This window comes from Zootoca vivipara, chromosome 7 (genome assembly GCF_963506605.1).
Source record: "Zootoca vivipara chromosome 7, rZooViv1.1, whole genome shotgun sequence".
Classification (NCBI taxonomy): Eukaryota; Metazoa; Chordata; class Lepidosauria; order Squamata; family Lacertidae; genus Zootoca; species Zootoca vivipara.
Genome location: NC_083282.1, coordinates 43,293,092 through 43,312,098, shown reverse-complemented (window position 1 = coordinate 43,312,098; position 19,007 = coordinate 43,293,092). Strand labels below are relative to the sequence as shown.

Below are 19,007 nucleotides of genomic sequence, written 5' to 3'. Positions count from 1 at the left end.
GATGATCTAGAAAAACATAGTTTGGAAGGGTTAGAAAATAAAAAGTGGGCATCATGAGCAAGTTAGCATAAACATTCCTTCCAGTAGCACCTTAGAGACCAACTAAGTTTGTCATAGGTATGAGCTTTCGTGTGCATGCACACGAAAGCTCATACCTATGACAAACTTAGTTGGTCTCTAAGGTGCTACTGGAAGGAATTTTTATTTTTGTTTCGACTATGTCAGACCAACACAGCTATCTACCTGTAACTAAGTTAGCATAAGTCTGCAGAAACAATTTTCAAAAATCACCAGCAACGCTCTTAAGAGGCACAGCACCTAAATCCATAAAGGGCATGTCAAATTATAAATGTTTCAATAATAGCCAGTGCAATGTAATATAATATTGTTATAAGAGACTATAGGGTTGGGGCTGTGCAGCTCAAAGTAAACCAGGTCAAATAAAACATATACCCACATCTCCAGGAGACTGTCCACTACAAGATAGCATTGAATGGAGTCCAATACTTTGTTGGACACAGGATGCTGCAAATAGTAATCAAAACAGTGATTAAGCAGCCAGGGGTGTGCACCCTAAAATAGTCTTTGGGCCACTACAAATCTTTGGCCCACACCCCCATAAGAGATTCCTCTGCAATACAGCATTGAATTGTAACTGGCCCAATGCTTTTGTTTGAGGGTAGAACATTATCAAGCATGATGCCCTTGTGCCAATAACCAGAATATGCAGACCAGAATAAGAAACTGTTGGTAAGCAACTGACAATAATTTTTGGGCTATCACAAATTATTTACCCACATATCAGTGCGGTGGGGTGGCCTCCTGGCTGTTGAGTCACTGCTGCTTATCTGAGGAGAGGATGAAGCAGAGGGAGGTCAATGCAATGCAAACACACCAGCAAGACCACCAGATTCCCAGCTACCTCTCCCTCTCTTGCCTGGTAAACAGTGGCAACTCAACTGTCAGACATTTAAGTGAGTGCCACCACCTCACCATGGTGTCAGCTGTTTGATGCTGTACTGTTTTTAATATTCAGTTGGAAGCCGCCCAGAGTGGCTGGGGAAACACAGCCAGATGGGCGGGGTATAAATAAATAAATTATTATTATTATTATTACCATACATTGTGAAGAGTGTCTTCTGCAAGTTGACAGCAAACTGCCGGGTCCAGCATTTTGTTCGGGAATCTATGCCAGTAATAGCCAAAATATGTAAGAAGAAAACTAAACTAGTTCCTTATTTGTGTTTTCCTCTTTGGCTGTCATTGGCCAAGCATTGACCATGATGCAACTCAATGCCATCTCATTGATGATTCTATCCTGGAGGTGCAGGTGTATCATTGGAGTATCATTTGCATCTACTGTACACCACCTGTGCATCATTCTTCTCCCATATTTTGGCTATTAAATACTGTATCATCATCATCATCATCATCATCATATTATTATTATTATTATTATTATTATTATTATTATTATTATTATTATTATTTATTGGCTATTAGTGCAACATCTTTCAGATGGATCCATCCCTCAACCCACTCTACCCCACCCCATGACATGCACTTTCTGGATGTAGGTTCCATTGCTTTGTCTCCAGCAGTAAAACGTATTGGAACAGCCCTGATATTTATACGGGAGATGTAACAAAATATAATCCTCCAACCACACAGATTGGCAAGAGACTCAAGGCAGACCACAAAAATGTACTAATGGAACTTGCCGCCACAAGATGTGGTGTCGGTGGCTACTCACTTAGACAGTTTTAAATGGGGATTAGGCAAATTCATGGATATAGAGTCTATCCAGGGCTGCTGATCACTGATAGCTGTATACTACCTGGAATGGGCGGACTTTTGGATCATCTTGTATTTAACTCTGCTTGGATACTTTCATGACCGAGGACAGCGGCTACAATATAAGTGACGTGGGTTTTTTGGGTTGGTTTTAATGCAACCACGGAGGCTGCAATCTGCCTCGGGAGCTCCACGCGTGGCAGCAGCAGCACCAGTTGCAGCGCTTTTTAACCCTTTCCCCGCAGACGCGGCCCTGCGCCCCCGCGGCAGAAAGCTGTTCCTATCTCTCCGATCGCCCAGGTTCCCAGAGGCCTCGGTTGCTTCTTCCTTTCTGACGGCGACGGTGCGGTACGTTGGGCAACTGCGCGATTGCATGCACTTTGCCCCGAGGAATTGGCCATCCATAATATGCAGGAAGCGCCGCCTTCGCCTGTTCGTGGGAGGCACACGCGATCGAGGCCGCGTCCTGCTCTGAAGCCCACTTGCTCCACGCCTTCCTGCTGCTGCAATGGATCTGTCGCGGATTTGGCACCTGGCGCTTGTCTTTTGCCTGACGTGCGTGCTGGTCAAAGTCATCCAGTTGCATCGCCGGAGGCAGGAGCTACTGAAGGTTTTGAGCTCTTTCCCGGGGCCCCCCACCCACTGGCTGTATGGGCACATCTCTGAGGTAGGCGAAAAGAGAGACGTACTGTATTGTGCAAGGGAGAAAAGCAGCTTCAAATCCGGACGCCGCCACAGCGCACAAAGCATCGCGGGGTGGGGGGTGGGGTTGAGGGACGGGTCCAGCATCATCCGGAGGGCCTGACACACCCTTCTGTATCCTCCACCCAGGGGCGTGTGAGTGCATGTAAAAACTAGCCTAAAGGTAAAGGTAAAGGGCCCCTGACCATCAGGTCCAGTCTGGGGTTGTGGCGCTCATCTCGCTCTATAGGCCGAGGGAGCCGGCGTTTGTCCGCAGACAGCTTCCGGGTCATGTGGTACAAAGGTGACATTTACATTCATTACTGTGCCCATTTGCCCTTCCTGGTGGAAGCTTTGCCCACAAGGAAATGTGGCTGAAAAAGGGCTGAAAAGGTTTTCCCATCCCCGATCCAAAGAGGTGTTGCTGGTAGTTGAGTGAAATTCACAACTGTTAAGAGACATTATTATTAATGGATTGTATCATTTATTAATAAATAAAAACACACATTTTTATGTGCTTTGATTAAACAACCATCTGACTTTTAGAAGGCATCTGAATGCAGCCCTATTTAGGGAAGTTTTAATTTTTTTGATGTTTTATCCCTTATTATTATTATTCTGTTGGGAGCCACCCAGATGGGCGGGGTATCAATAATACATTGTTATTGTTATTAAGTTAACAGAAGCAATTAGAACAAGGAAGATGCCTTTTTTTATGGAGTCAGATCATTGATCCATGGAGCTGGGAGAGAGGAGAGGTTGTGTAACTGTAGGAAAGGTTACATTGTAAATTTCTGAAGTACTGAATGAGGCTGAACCTGAACCTGAACCGGTAAGGCAGCAAACTTTGATCCTGCCTTTTGGTCTGGTGACCTGAAAACACAACGACTTGTTTATCTAGATTGACCAATGTCACCTTGCATGTTTATGAACCTTCGGTGGCATTCAACTGAGTTCTACTCAGACTAGACCCATTGAAATTAATGTTGATGATTAAGTTAGTTCAATAAATTTCAGTGAGTCTACTCTGAGTAAGGCTTAGTGTAATAATAATAATAATAATAATAATTTATTATTTATACCCCGCCCATCTGGCCGGGTTCCCCCAGCCACTCTGGGCGGCTTCCAACAAAACAGAAATTCTAAAATACAGAAATCCATCAAACATTAAAATACAGAAATCCATTAAACATTAAAAGCTTCCCTAAACAGGGCTGCCTGTAATACCACCCCTTGAGCCATTTACATTAACAGCCACAGCCATTGGATCAGTCATCACCAGACTAACCTCTGTCATTAGGTCATTGTGTGAAGTGCGAACAAAACAGTGAAGGGAGGGGCTTAAGTGGAGCTCTTTGGAGGGAAATAGATACTGATATATATTTAAAAATGTGCAAATTCTATGTATATTTCTGTAATACAGTTTGGTGTGGTATGGGGGAAATGGTATAGAAAAAAATAGAAATCCAGTTTGGTATGGGAAAATTACAAAATGATTAAAAATAATATAGAAATAAATAAATTAAACATGCAGATAAGCCTGGGATTTCAGTGGCGGCATATGCCAGCAAAACAACTGCCCATAGGTTCGTAATGATAGAGGGGGAAAGAGAGAGAGAAAGCTGCACATCTCAAGGTTGAAGATACCTGTTGTAGCAGATAGCCATCCAAACCATGAAATCTCTGCTTAATCACACATGTCCTAATTGAAATAATATATATATAACTCAATTATGTACAATTCCCTGTTGAACTTCTGACACCCAGGCTAGATCAAATAGGCACTTCAGAAAAATGCATTGTATGCTTTTTTGGGGGAGCGGGGGCAAAGTTGTTGAGCTTGGATTTGGAAAATCAGCATAAATGGCACTGCTGATATGGACTGCCACTTGGCCAAAAAAAAAAAAAGAGAGAGAGAGACACATTTAGTCACAATCTGACCTAAGGTTCTTAATTTGGACACTTTTAACCGATTTCCCCCTGGACACTGCTGCCAACTGTAGTATTCCAAAATAAAAAAATTCCTTCAGTAGCACCTTAAAGACCAACTAAGTTTATATTTTGGTATGAGCTTTCGTGTGCATGCACACTTCTTCAGATACACACATGCACACGAAAGCTCATACCAAAATATAAACTTAGTTGGTCTTTAAGGTGCTACTGAAGGAATTTTTTTATTTTGCTTCGACTCAGACCAACACGGCTACCTACCTGTAACTGTAGTATTCCAGATATGTCTGGAAAATCCTGTATATATGGCAACCCTAGGTTGTAACCTTTATAATGAGAAATCATGTTGGCAAAAACAGAACTCCCAAGTGCCATCTGGTGTCACAATGTTATATCGCATGTAAAGCACATATAAAACAATTTTTCTTTACCAATCTAGTGAAGACATGGGTTTTTTTTTTCTTTCAGCAGGCATTTTAATTGAAATTTAATTTTACAGTTTAGTTTTATAGTTAAACATTCCAGGTTTATTCCCACTCCTGTATTGTGCTGGATCCTAGTTCTATCACTCTCAAGCATAATTTGGATTGAATGTTTGTTCTGATGCCCTCAGGAAAATACTCCTCCTTCACCTCTTTCTTTGCTCTCTTCCTTTGTTGCAGCTCTTACCTGTTTCCAAGGTTTTCCAGAAGGTAGAAGGCTGGAGCCTTCTGTACCCATTTGCCTTTCCTTTGTGGTTTGGGAGCTTCTCTGCCTGTGTAAATATCACACACCCTGATTATGCAAAATCATTACTTGCAAGAGCAGGTAAAAAAAATGGAATTGATATCTGGTTGATTGGCGTACATGCGCATTGTAGACATCCTAGTGATTCTGATATTATAATAATAATAATAATAATAATAATAATAATAATAATAATAATAATATATTTATACCCCGCCCATCTGGCTGATGCCAATGATAAGTTCCAGTTATCCACAGTGGGGGAAAGGGAAGTCACATTATTATCCCAGATTTGCATGATGTCCCATGTTGCCCTAAGTAAATCTGACCTATGCAGCAGAAAAACCAGGTGTAAAGTTTTCCCAAAGGAGTGGAATGGAACATCATGAGTTGGGGAGGTGATGATTGCTTCATCTGGCTTTTGGTAAGACAGACACACACATAGCAGGAGACCCTTGTAGGACCTCTCAATGAAGCGGGCATGGTCACAGTCAGGATTTATTTTATGGGGGCAGCCTGGTGGGGGGCAGAACCAAGTTATCTGTGACACAATTGGTCAGTTAGTTATTTTTACTTATTTACTCCCCCCCAGCTACACCCCTGGATATAGATAGGCTAGAAGGATTGGCTGTTTCCAGCAGGCATTTAAATCACTGCAATAATGCTCAACAGCATTTAATTGCTAGCTTATTCAATTAGAATTGCAAATGATCTGCCTGTGTTCCTATCTAGATAGACATGCAATAACTTGTGTGATTCTTTCACATGTACCATCATCCTGAATCATGTGGGAACTGGTTTGCTACATTAGTAAATGCATCACTCACAGCTTTATGGTCTCTTCTCTAAATACAGGTGAGTGCTATGAGTTAGTACTGAGTTTTGTCCTCGTTGCTCTTCTTTACTTTATCTCTTGCCCTTTACAGAACCAAAGGACAGCTTGGCCTATCGGAACATAACTCCATGGATAGGTATGTACGTTTGAGGCCTTTATTATGAAGAAGAATTAATGGCAGTTCATAACGGGCTGTAAATAAATAGCATAGGTTTTCTAGGAATTAAAAAGGTGTACATTCTGGGACTGTCGGCGTGGGGGGTTCCACATCTAGATTTTAAAGGTTTGGGGTTTCGTTTCGTTTTAATTTTCCTCTTAAGTATACTCCCCATGACATTTATTTTGGAAGATATTTAAATAAATAAATAAAATCCATTAGGATAGTGAATTGGATCCAGATACTAGCTGGGCTATTTAGGTATGATTTCTGAAAACTACCGGTAGGAAGTGTTATGGAATAATAAAATTGCAGACAGGGGGAAATACACTGTTGAGCAAATTTCTCCTCATGCAGTGGGACTTCACCACCCTCTCCTCCTTCCTGCAGCACTCATGTGCTCTCAAAATCTTTCCTAGGGGTCCCCAACCACCAGACCTGGTTATGAGTGTGTGTGGGGAGTTGCAGAGAAGAGGCAGGGAAAGTAATGCGTCGCACAAGCAGAAACCTCTTGCACTAGCAGAATTGGAATGTGGGGTACCACCCTGTTTGTTTTCAATACTTTAGCTACATTTAACTTTAGATATGGGAATGAAATTTTTCACACACGGCCACAGCACAATTCTACATTTCAAGTTTGAATTCCACATCAATCCCCATACTTATTTTCAAGAAGAGGGTTGGAGCAGCGGCGGAGTAAACTACTATGTAGAAGCGGCTTTATCATGCTGGCCACATGACCTGGAAGCTGTACGCCGGCTCCCTCGGCCAATAACGCAAGATGAGCGCTACAACCCCAGAGTCGGTCACGACTGGACCTAATGGTCAGGGGTCCCTGTACCTTTACCTTTAATGCAGTGTTGAGTTTGAGCACTGAGGCAGCAGAATGACAGGTGGTATGCATGCTTAAGGCAACTTGCTGTGTTTTAAGCATGAACCCCAGCTCAATGAACAGCCACCTTTTTAATAGAGCTGCTACAGACAGAAGAGAGTAAGAGAGAGAAAATAAATAAATAAATAAATAAATAAATAAATAAAGGGGGGGATACCTGTAGAGCAAGGAGTAAGTATAGAAAATTCACAAGTTTACTCAAACCAGACAGACAGAAAGTAAGCCATAGGTGCAAACCATAGCTGCCAAGTTATCCCTTTTTAAAAGGGATTTTCCCTTATGCTGAATAGGCTTCCTCGCGAGAAAAGGGAAAACTTGGCAGCTATGGTGTAAACATGGAATTGAAAAGGCCTGATTGATACCACCAAATCAAGAGCCTTAGGTCAGATTGTGACAAACTGTGTCTATTTTTTATATTTTTATTTTTTTGCCAATTGGCAAAAAAAATAAAGGACCCCTGGCCGGTTAAGTCCAGTCAAAGGTGACTATGGGGTTGTGGCACTCATCTCCACTTTTAGGCCGAGGGAGCCGGCCTTTGTCCCCAGACAGCTTTCTGGGTCATGTGGCCAGCATGACTAAACTGCTTCTGGTGCAATGGAACACCATGACGGAAGCCAGAGCACACGGAAACACTGTTTACCTTCCCACCACTTGTGTTGGTATGCTTTTGAACTGCTAGGTTGGCAGGAGCTGGGAAAGAGCAACGGGAGCTCACCTCATTGCACAAATTCAAACTGCCGAGCTTACGATTGGCAAGCCCAAGATGCTCAGTGGTTTAGACACACAGCGCCCCCGCGCCCCCTGGCTACAATAGAATTTCCACCTAGATCAGGCACCCTCAAACTGCGGCCCTCCAGATGTTTTGGCCTACAACTCCCATGATCCCTAGCTAACAGGACCAGTGGTCGGGGAAGATGGGAATTGTAGTCCAAAACATCTGGAGGGCCGAAGTTTGGGGATGCCTGACCTAGATCCTCAATCCAAGCAATCTGTGGTTCTGATTGACATCTCAAAAGCTCCCATCTTTTTCTCTACTTATATCAGGTACTTGTTTCTCCAGTGATTGGAGGAAATAAACACAGAGAGAAAGAAAACAATTGCAGCTGCATTCTGGTGACTAGAGAAGATTGTTCTGTTTGATATACCAAGACTATTATGTTTGTAGATGCTCAATTGAAAGGAAATGTATGTGTTCCTCCAGGGAAAGGCTTACTCGTCCTACATGGGCCAAAGTGGGCACAGCATCGAAAGCTTCTCACTCCAGGTTTCCATTATTCCATTTTGAAACCCTATGTGACACTGATGGCAGAGTCTACAAAAACAATGTTGGTAAGTCCTGTTGCAGGAATCAACCTAACTACTTGGCTTTGTTGTTGTTGCTGATGCTTCTTTGTTAAAATCATTTCAATTAATATTTAACCAAAAGTTGAAATACAGTGGTACCTCTACTTACGAATTTAATGCGTTCCAAACACACATTCGTAAGTCGAAAAAAATTGTAAGTCGAATCCCTTGGGAATGCATTGGGAGAAAATATTTGTAAGTCGAAGGAACCCTATCTAAAAATTCGTAAGTCGAAAAAATCCTATCTAAACCACATCCAAGATGGTGGACAGAGCTCCATTCGTAAGTAGAAACATTCATAACTAGAGTTATTCGTAAGTAGAGGTGCCACTGTATAAAAATGAGATAGTACTATATGGTGGAGAGAAGCAACAACGCATAGTTAGATCCATGTATTGGCTACTGAAGGAGTTATTAGTCTGCTCCAACAGCAGGTGGAGCGATACTCTATCTTAGTGTGTTAAAGCTTACTTGTCTTTCCCTCCCTGTCTGATCTAAGCCAGCTTCCTCTCTAACTTAGTCTTTTCCCCTCCATGCACCCCAAATTCATGCCATAAAATGTTGCTTGCTGTCTACTGTTGCTGTAAAATTTACAGTGCAAAGCAATACTTCCACTGTTTGTGAGGCTGACTTGATTTGTACTAGCATTCTGTTAATACTATATTTCCCAATACTTTTTAAAATAATAATACTAAAACGTGTTTACCCTCCACTTAAAATCAGTAGGGAAGAAGACAGTTGGGCCTCCCTGGGGAAACAATGCCAAAGTCTTGGGGCAGTTGCTGAGAAAGTTGTTGTTCATGTTTAGCGGGCAGCAGGATTTGTAGAGTTCTAAAGTTATGAGCTGGATTACGCCTGTTTTATACACCAGATCAGTCGGTGCCAACCCGGTGCCCTCCAGGCTGCAGCTCCCATTAGCCCCAATCAGCTGAGCTAGCTGGGGCTGCTGGGAGTTTGGTCCAAAACATCTGGGGTACACCAGGCTGGTGAAGGCTGCACTAGGTATTTTTTCATACCATTTATATTTACTTAAAATATCTTATGCAGTTCAAAGTGGCTTCCAAAATCAGCAACATAGAAAAGGAACAAGCAGCAATGAAAGCCATCAAGAGACGAGTTTAAAACATTGTCTCATTGTTTAATCAAGGGGCTGCAGCCTATATGGGAGCCATGAATAAGGGCCATTTATCTTAGGATATAAAGCATATCAGACACGTTGCTCACAATCAAAGCTCAAGCAAAGTTTGCTTCAAATCTGTGTGTCGGGAGTCAGAAAAATGGGAGATGGATGCAGTTCTGATTCTTCTGTCACTTGATAACACTGCAATACAGATGAATGTGCCCAAAGTCCATCCTTAATTGAGACATAGTTGCAATGTGTGCCCCAGAGCTGGGAATGAAGGATTCTCTAAAGCTGGAAGAGAAATTGCTGAAACCCAGAGTACAAAGAGGAAATGCAGACAGTAGACAGGCTCCAGACATGCAAAAGGGAGAGATCCATTATTTGGAACTTATCTGTCTTCATGCTACTTAAAAATCCCCCATAGGGACTAGACTATGTGCCTTACTCTACCATAAATATTCAGGAAATCTTCAAGTTCTTTGGATGTTAGGCTCTGTCAGAGTTAGGCCCACCAACCAGTATAGGGAGATCTCTCAAAGACACCCCTCTTTTATGCTCTGCGCAATGTGCTTTCCCCATGGTCTAAAAAAGCTAGAATCGGTTTTGCACTCTGAGAACATCAGCGGTGAGATTAACTATGAACCATTTCTCATCTCTTGTCTTAGGATAAATGGGAACAGTTGATCACACAAGGTAAATCAGTGGAGCTCTTTGAACATGTAAGCTTGATGACTCTTGACAGCATCATGAAATGCGCCTTCAGTTATAACAGCAACTGCCAAATGGACAGGTTAGTAGTATTAGTGTCTTTTAGCTCTGAGAGAAGAGGCTCCCCTCACAGACTAGGAAGGTACTGAGCAGTAATTTTAAAAAATCCAACTGGCTGCCCTGAATTTACATTCTGCATTCCACACCATGTTTCACTGCTCTGAAATACACAGTTGATGCCTACTTAAACTACCACATGTGGCAATAGCATAACATCCAGTGCTATTTGCCCAAATGTTTGGGATTCTCTTATGATCTGATTCAGCGCTGATTGGTCTGCTTATATAATTAGATGTAAATTCCAGTAGCTTACAAAAATAACCGGATTCATAAACATTACATCATTGAGAAAATGTTGTTTACATTAGTGTGGTAACCTTTCCTTCTCAAAAATAAAATCAAATCAAACTTTTTATACAGTATTTATAAGAGGTAGCGGTAGTATTAGCAAGTGAAAATCCAGAGATTTCTCGCACCCTTTTCACATTTTGAAATATTCACCTATTCATGTGCTTTGTTGCATGCTTCCTGTACGATTTAGTGGCACGGAGTTAACTTAATGTTTTAAAACTATACTGTAAGAACAATGTTCATGGGTAAGATGTGGCCTCAAAACCGGGATTTCATTATTTGACCTTCAGGGAGAATTCCTACGTCCAAGCTGTCATGGACCTGTGTTGCTTGGTGCATACCAGACTGCATCAAATCCTGGGTCAGAGTGATCTGATTTACTGGTTCACCCCCGAAGGATATCGGTTTCGGAAGGCTTGCCAGGTTGCCCATCATCATACAGGTAATATCCCTGAATCGTTCTTTTTTTCTTCTTTCTGCCTTAGATTTTAGAAGTCAAATCAAGGAATGCCAGGCTGTGTCTGACCCAGAGGACAGAGAAGCGCCCATACACATTTAGGCTTGTATCCAATGCAGTGGCTAAGGAATCATCCCATCAATGCAGGAAAAAAAAGCTGCTTGCACAATAGAACTTTCCTCCTCTTTCCCCTGCATGTCTCCCTAAATCTGTTCTGAGGGGGTTCACATTATTTTAAAAGGTCGTGTGAATGAGGCCACTAGCTTGAAGATAGTGATTAGCTTTGCTTACCATATGTTGCTTATAGTCCTCCTATTCCCCTATACAGCTCTTTCATGTGTGAAGCTCATAGGAATCCTCCAGAGTTTAGCCTGCAAAACATTAAAATTGTCATTGAAATAAAAGCCTATGTCACATCCACATTCTCCATTTAAAGCACTCGTATATCACTTTAGCAGATGTGGATTTCCCCAAAGACTCATGGGAACTATAGTTTATTAAGGGCCTCCTAATAGTTCTCAGCAACAATTCCATAGCTGCCAAGTTTTCCCTTTTCTCGCGAGGAAGCCTATTCAGCATAAGGGAAAATCCCTTAAAAAAAGGGATAACTTGGCAGCTATGCAATTCTAACAAACTTTAGTTCCCATAAGTCTTTGCGGGAAACCCTGAATTGTGGCATAAGAGTCCTTGCTCCAAATGAATATAGTGGGTGTGAACATACTTGATGAAGTGTGCAAGAGATGGAGTCTTAAAAAAGAATATTAGTGGTTAATGCACATTAATATACACTAGCATGGTGCTGATAACACCTAGGTTGCAGGTTCAGTCCCTGTGTGGGACAACTGCATATTCCTGCGTTGCCGGGGGTTGGACTAGATGATCCTCAGGGTCCCTTCCAACTCTACAGTTCTGTGATTCTATGGCAAACATTCACCTATCCAGAAATGAGTATGGGACTAAACATAGTCATTTTAACGAATCTGATCAGTGAGCTAGTAATTTCTGTTAAGTTGTTATAGTATTCATTTTCCAACACAGAAAAGATAATCAAAGAGAGAAAGAAATCTCTGAGGGATGAAGAAGAACTCCAGAAGATCCAGAAAAAGCGGCACCTTGATTTTCTCGACATCCTTCTCTGTGCCAAAGTGAGTAGCGGGGGGCATAGTCATTTCAATATTTGAATCTGTTGCGCCAAATATAGCTGTGATTTCCAAGTGACTTGTAATACTGGTGACCCTTTTAACTTAAATGTAGAATCTTGCAACCATCATTTGTAATTTTGTATACTCGGGGCTAGGCTTCACTAATTCGCTGTCTCAGAGCTTTCCTTGGAATGTTTGGAAGTTTCATATGATGGAGAAAGCAGTGCGCAACTCCTTTCTTTTCCCCCTTTGGAGAGGGGAAGGAACAAAATATGGTTGAAGGAAAATATTGCACCAATGTTTCTACATCTGTATTGACGTCTTTTTGTCTTCAAAGAACAAATGATGACATCATATTTATCCTGCCTTTTCGTATGGCAGAATGCTGCTAGTTTTGCATTCTGTGCCAAGAAAACCCACATTCTGTGAAAATGAATGTTGCAAATCATGCAGTTTTGCAGATGCACTGTGCAAAGAGTCAGAAACAATGGCTCCCTGAACGAACCCCAGGTGACATTTATCAATGTTTAGGATGAAGATGGTAGTGGGCTATCTGACGAAGATCTGCGTGCCGAGGTGGACACTTTCATGTTTGAAGGCCACGATACTACAGCCAGTGGGATCTCCTGGCTGCTGCATTGCCTTGCAGCAAATCCGGAACATCAGCAGAAATGCAGGGAGGAGATCAAGGCCATTCTGGGGGAACGTGACACCATCCACTGGTGAGTGCGCATTTTTATTGGACAGTTTCTCCACAATACAGGGAATTTAGGAGAACACGCCCATTTTCCCCAGGATGTGCCAAGCAAAGCAGGGGTGCAGTGAAGAATAGAACTGAGCTTGCAGGAGAGACTGCCCAGCCCATCTCAAGGCTCCGGCCAGAGTTTGCCTCACTACCTGGCTGATCCTTAACCCTAAAGTGAGTAGCACTTGCCTTTCTTTTTCCTCAGGGATGACCTTGGCAAGATGACCTACTGCACCCAATGCATTAAAGAGAGCCTCCGCCTTTACCCTCCAGTGCCAGGAGTGTCCCGAGAGCTCAGCAAACCTATCACATTCTTTGATGGACGGACTTTACCTGAAGGTTTGCTTCATTTTGTTCCGCTCCCATAGCCAGAATTTGTCCTTATAGATGTGACCCACATTGTCTTCCATTTTAAAAGTGAGTCATAGATTATAGCAAGAGCCCCTTAGCAATGAATCACTTCTCCTAGGTGAATTCAAGATGGTCATTACAATATTCAGGAACTTTAAAACTTAAGGTTTGCTGCCTCAAACCCACTTTAACACTATGGTTACTCCCTCAACAAACAGATAACCCAGGGCCTTGTAACACAACTTGACATTTTTTCCACATTGATTGCTTCTCAGGAACTTGGGTTGCGATAAGCATTCATCTCATCCACAAGAATCCCAGCATATGGAAGGATCCTGAGGTATGGTACTTTGGTATTCTAGCTATTTAACTTTAAGGCAACAGTGCTCCTTCAGTTTGCTAGTGTGAAGTCATTGCTAAATACTATTCACTCTGCAAAAACAAGCTTTTAATGCAGCAAAGGTCCTCCTCATCCACAATCAGCACAAAAAATGGCCGGCGCCGGCAACGGAAGCCACATCTACGCATTTCCGGAAGTGCGTAGACGCAACTTCTGGTGTCGCTTTGCCCATCTATGGGCACCGAAAATGTCCGGCGCCAGCGCCGGAAGTCACGTCTATGCACTTCCGGACATGCGTAGACGTGATTTCCGTTGCCGGCGCCAGCCATTTTTGGTGCCCATATATGGGCAAAGCAGAAAAAAAGGCTGCTGGCAGGAGCGAAATAAGGGAGAATAATGGGAGAGGAACCGATACGGGGGACCGCTGGGAAACGGTACAAAAAAAGGGGGTTTCCCAGGAGATATGGGGTACTTGGCAGCTACGACAATCAGTTCATGGATGAGGGAGGTCTTGCTCCAAGACGTCCTGGCATTCAGCAATCCCAGCTGCAGACCTAAGGGCTGACTGCAATTCCCCATATTGAAGGCGGGGGTGACGCATGACACAGTCACAAACTGTGTTGTGTGCCCCTTATCTGCCCCACCTGCCACGCCATACCCCCTGAACCCCTGTGATTGATTCCCATTTCTCTCCACAGCTCCTCTGCTCCCCAAAATCATCTCCCATCCCTAAATAAAAACAGCAAGAACAACAACAAACCCACACAAGCAGTCCCCCAAGCCTTGCAGCCAAGATGTCTCTGGCACCCTCAGTAGCCTCAGTTTTGTAGCTGCAGTCAGTCCAGTCCCCACCCTCCTAGGCCAGGTGAAAGAGACCTGCAAGGCAGGGAGCAGGTCCCCTAAGACTCACAGCCAAGAGAATGTGGAGTGCCTTCCATCAGCTTTGACTGGTATCCCAGCTGCGCCCTTATTTGGATAGGGATAGCTTAACTTCTGTTGTCTAGCTCAGTGTTTCCCAACCTTGTGCCTCCAGATGTTTTGGGACTACAACTCCCATCATCCCTAGCTAGCAAGACCAGTGGTCAGGAATGATGGGAATTGTAGTCCGAAAACAGCTGGAGGCACAAGGTTGGGAAACACTGGTCTAGCTTCTGGTAACCTCTAGGCTAGATTACTGTAATGAGCTATACTTAGGGCTGCCTCTGAAGAGCACACCATTCCTGGCCTGATTGCACTGGCTGCCAATTAGTTTCCAGGCCCAATTCAAAGTACTGGTTTTGAGCAATAAAGCCTTAAACGGCTCAAAACTGCAATACCTTAAGGACCACCTCTCCACATATGAACTGCCCCAGTCCCTGTGATCATCATCAGAGGCCCTTCTTCGAGTACCTTCTCCACGAGGGGTTCAATAGGTGGCAACAAAGGAACAGGCCTTTTCTGTGGTGGCTCCCGGCTTGTGGAATGTTCTCCCCAGGGAGACTCCCCTGGTGCCTTCATTGCATATTTTTAGGCACCAAGTAAAATATCAACCAGGTGTTGCGCTGACTAACATTCTATGGCTTTTTAAACGTCAAACTGATGTTTGGGAATTGTTTCTTTTTTAAAATAATGAATGCTTTCATTTTAGGTGTTTGATCCTCTGAGGTTTTCTCCTGAGAACGTATCCAACAGAAACTCTCATGCCTTCCTGCCTTTCTCTGCTGGGCCACGGTGACGTTTATATACATATATACTATGTAAACTAGAGCAGTGTTTAAGATATTAAATCGTAGTAGAAAACCTGAGCTCTGATAAAACACAGAAGACCCCGTAAGCTTGGCATAGTGAAGATGAATTTTAAGTGCACTTTTAGCATGGGGGATATCAACAAAGTCACTTCTGGGTAGCTCCAATCTTGCAGAAAGGTAGTCGTTAGTGTATCTTCCATCTATGGGGGAGGTGAAGCGAATCATGCAGGAGTCCTGGGTAAGGTGGCATCCAGGTGCGGGGCATGCTTGCTACTTCCACCCCACCCCACCCCTCTACTTTGGACACTCCACTAGTCTACTCTTGTTTTGCCCCAGGTGCTCCTCTCCTCTCTCCCTGCCATTGCTGCCCCCCCTTTTTTCTTTTTTTCTTTTTTTTTTTAAAAAAGCTTTTGGGCCTCTGGGTTGCTCCTTTCTCCCTCCCCAGTTTTTGCCTTGCTTGTGGCCCAGAGTGGTTTCTGGGGAAATGAAGGGGAAGGGGACTTCCTATCAATTTGCCACTGCCACTGCCACTTGCTCTCTCACATCACACACACCCCACAAACCTCTGTCTGGGCTGCAGGGCCCAGCGCTTTGGCCTGAATCTCTGCACTGCCCCCTACTACTTCACAGTTCCTTTGGGCACAGTCACATGGAAAAGAGGTCCAGTACCCCTTCCTTTCTGGGCCGCGGGTGGCGCTGTGGTCTAAATCACAGAGCCTAGGGCTTGCCAATCGGAAGGTTGGCAGTTCGAATCCCCGCGATGGAGTGAGCTCCCGTTGTTTGGTCCCAGCTCCTGCCCACCTAGCAGTTCGCAAGCATGTCAAGTGCAAGTAGATAAATAGGTACCACTCTGGTGGGAATGTAAACGGCATTTCCGTACGCTGCTCTGGTTCACCAGAAGCAGCTTAGTCATGCTGGCTACATGACCCAGAAGCTGTCTGCAGACAAATGCCGGCTCCCTCGGCCAATAAAGCAAGATGAGCACCGCAACCCCAGAGTCATCCACGACTGGACCTAATGGTCAAGGGTCCCTTTACCTTTACAGTAGGGGTGGAGAACATCCTCCCTCTGCCCGAGGACCAGAGAGATGCCAGTGATGGGGGGGGGCATGTGCATAGGATGCAGTAGGTGTGGCCAGATCCTGACGTTCCCCACCCCTGGCCTAAGGTGGAACTGGTGCCAAAAGGGTGTGGGGTGGTGGTGGTGGTAGAGCTGCTCCCCCTTCTGCCATGTTCACAGCATTCTTCCAATTGCACACACAACCATCCCCACCCACCTGAATTTACACAAGCACCTGTCTGGATGTGTGTGCACACTCAGCTTTTCTCTTTTTTCCTTGCTATTCATCCTCCCCTCCTCTCTTTATTTCTCCCCTTTCCCAGCAGCCTCCCCATCCCTCACCCATAGGATAGTTAGAAAGAAGCTTCCATTGACATTAGCGGAATTCTGCTCCTGCCCCAAGCTTAATTGTCACACGGGACAGTTTTCAGGGGAGGGAAGCAGGTGGGGGAAAGGATGGCTATTCCTTCCCTCTCCAGCTCCCACACCCTGAAAATCCCCTGCCCCCCTCTTCAATGCAGGACCTAGAGGGGAAAGGACCAATTTGTGCAAATGAGACCTTTTTTTGGCAAGCCAAATTGCCACACCTCAGCTGCTGCAGGGGAGGTCAGGGGCCACATCAAACAGTCCAGGGAGGTCCTCCAGCCTTGGGCCAAGGGCATTTACAGGAAGGTTCAGGTTTAGCATTGTGGGGGTTCTCTGTTGTAACCCGCTCTCTTTGTCCTTCCAGGAACTGCATTGGGCAGCAGTTCGCCATGAACGAGATGAAAGTGGCCCTGGCCCTGACTCTGCTTCGGTTTGAGCTTTCGCCTGACCCGACTCGGCCTGCGCCTATCCCCATCCCTCAGATCGTCTTGCGTTCCCACAAAGGGATACACCTTCGCATGAAGAAAGTGGCGTGAATCTGAAACAGCGGCGGGAATAACGTGTGGTGGAAGACTTGGAGCGGAACGTGGCATAATTCATTTGGTGCTTCAATAAAAGCCGTTTATGGCCGAGCACATTGAAGCCGTAGTTTGCCGGCCCGCAAATAACATTTAACAGAGGCTTTATTTTGTACTGAGGAAAGCTGGCGACGTTAGCTCCACCTCCTGGCGATTTACTCCTGGTGGGATCCCAGAAAATTGCTCTCCAGTTTTCCTTCTCCACTGTGAGTCTCAGCAGTGGCTGGGGTAGGAAGACTCAGTGAGTCCACAGAGACAGAGGGTGAGAAAGCACCTTGAGCCGAGCTCTGGCTTAGCTGTTGACCCAGGCTCCATAAACGGTATAGAGGTTTCAACTACCAAGTGATGCTCCTTTGGGCACTTCCAGGCTGCTGCTATTTGGGGAGCGGGTTTCAGTCACATACCGGCAGATTCAGGCTGTGCCAATATATCTGATTGGAAAGCCTTGTGCCACAAACCCACTCTCCCAAAATAATGAAAGAGGTGGGGAAATGCAATGGGAAGTGAGGGGTAGCACTTGCTTCGATGCAGCCTTGCATAGCTTCTCCGGATACATTCAGGAGGTGCAGGATTCAGCTATGTTGTTGCATGCATGGAATGAGGTCCACTCATGCAATGAGTTTGCCCCCTATTCCCCACATGCACCCCCACAACCCCTAAATCTGCTGTGGAGGGTTGGGGGGGGGAACCCAGTACAGATTTAGCAGGTGCATGGCAGGAGGAGGGAAGGGAAAGTGCCATTGTGTGGGACATTGTGGGAAGGAGCCAGTTGATTTGTTTTTGTTTTACTGTATTACGGTTTTTTTTTGTGTTCTCTTTTTGTATTTTTATGATGTGAACTGCCCTGTGACCTTCAGATGAAGGCTGGTATACAAATCTAACATATAATCATCATCATAATTAATAATAATAGTAATAGTAATTGTGTGAGTGGGCCTCATTCTGTGCATGCACACTCCACCTCAAACAATGTTGATTTCCACCTCATGGCTAGACACATTATCTGGAAGTGGCCTGCCTTTAAGAACTGAACCAAAGTGTGTGGGGGGGGGGGGGGCGTATAAGTGGAATGAAAACAAAAAGGCTGACAATTTTTGCATGCAGGGCTCTTCTAGCCTTAGATGACCCTGTTACTTTGACCCTCCACTCTTCCTGTGCAGGTTCAGTAGTGCTTCTGAGACTAGCTCTTTCAGCCGCCCAGCATGAGTGCTAAACTCCTGCAATGCTAGTTCCTCCCACATCTTCCTAACAAGCAAAGGAGCACTGCTGCAAAGCCCACCCTTTCCCCTCCTCTGCCTCCCAGACTTTCATCGCCAGTTTCACTTTCCCAGTGGCCTGACTGTGAGATATTTTAAACATAACACCGGTCCCGAGACTCTGGGTCCTGGGACCCTCAAAATAAGATCTGAGCAAAATTGGTGAAGCAGCAAATGGTTTATTGATCTACAGTGGTACCTCTGGTTATGAACTTAATTCGTTCCGGAGGTCCGTTCTTAACCTGAAACCATTCTTAACCTGAGGTACCACTTTAGCTAACTGGGCCTCCCACTGCCGTTGTGCCGCCAGTGTGCAATTTCTGATATCATCCTGAGGTAAAGTTCTTAACCTGAGGGACTACTTT

At 44.5% G+C, this 19,007-nt stretch overlaps 1 protein-coding gene across 1 annotated transcript; it reads left to right on the top strand.

Moving 5' to 3' along the window:
- The first annotated feature begins 2,025 nt into the window (after positions 1-2,025).
- Positions 2,026-17,440, top strand: LOC118088115 (cytochrome P450 4B1). Its single transcript, XM_035121277.2, has 12 exons — positions 2,026-2,461; positions 5,088-5,232; positions 6,078-6,122; positions 8,237-8,364; positions 10,168-10,292; positions 10,912-11,063; positions 12,117-12,223; positions 12,752-12,942; positions 13,171-13,304; positions 13,592-13,656; positions 15,284-15,366; positions 17,173-17,440. The coding sequence occupies exons 1-12, from the start codon at positions 2,303-2,305 to the stop codon at positions 17,342-17,344; spliced, it is 1,506 nt and encodes a 501-aa protein (XP_034977168.1). The 5' UTR covers positions 2,026-2,302; the 3' UTR covers positions 17,345-17,440.
- The last annotated feature ends 1,567 nt before the right edge of the window (positions 17,441-19,007 follow it).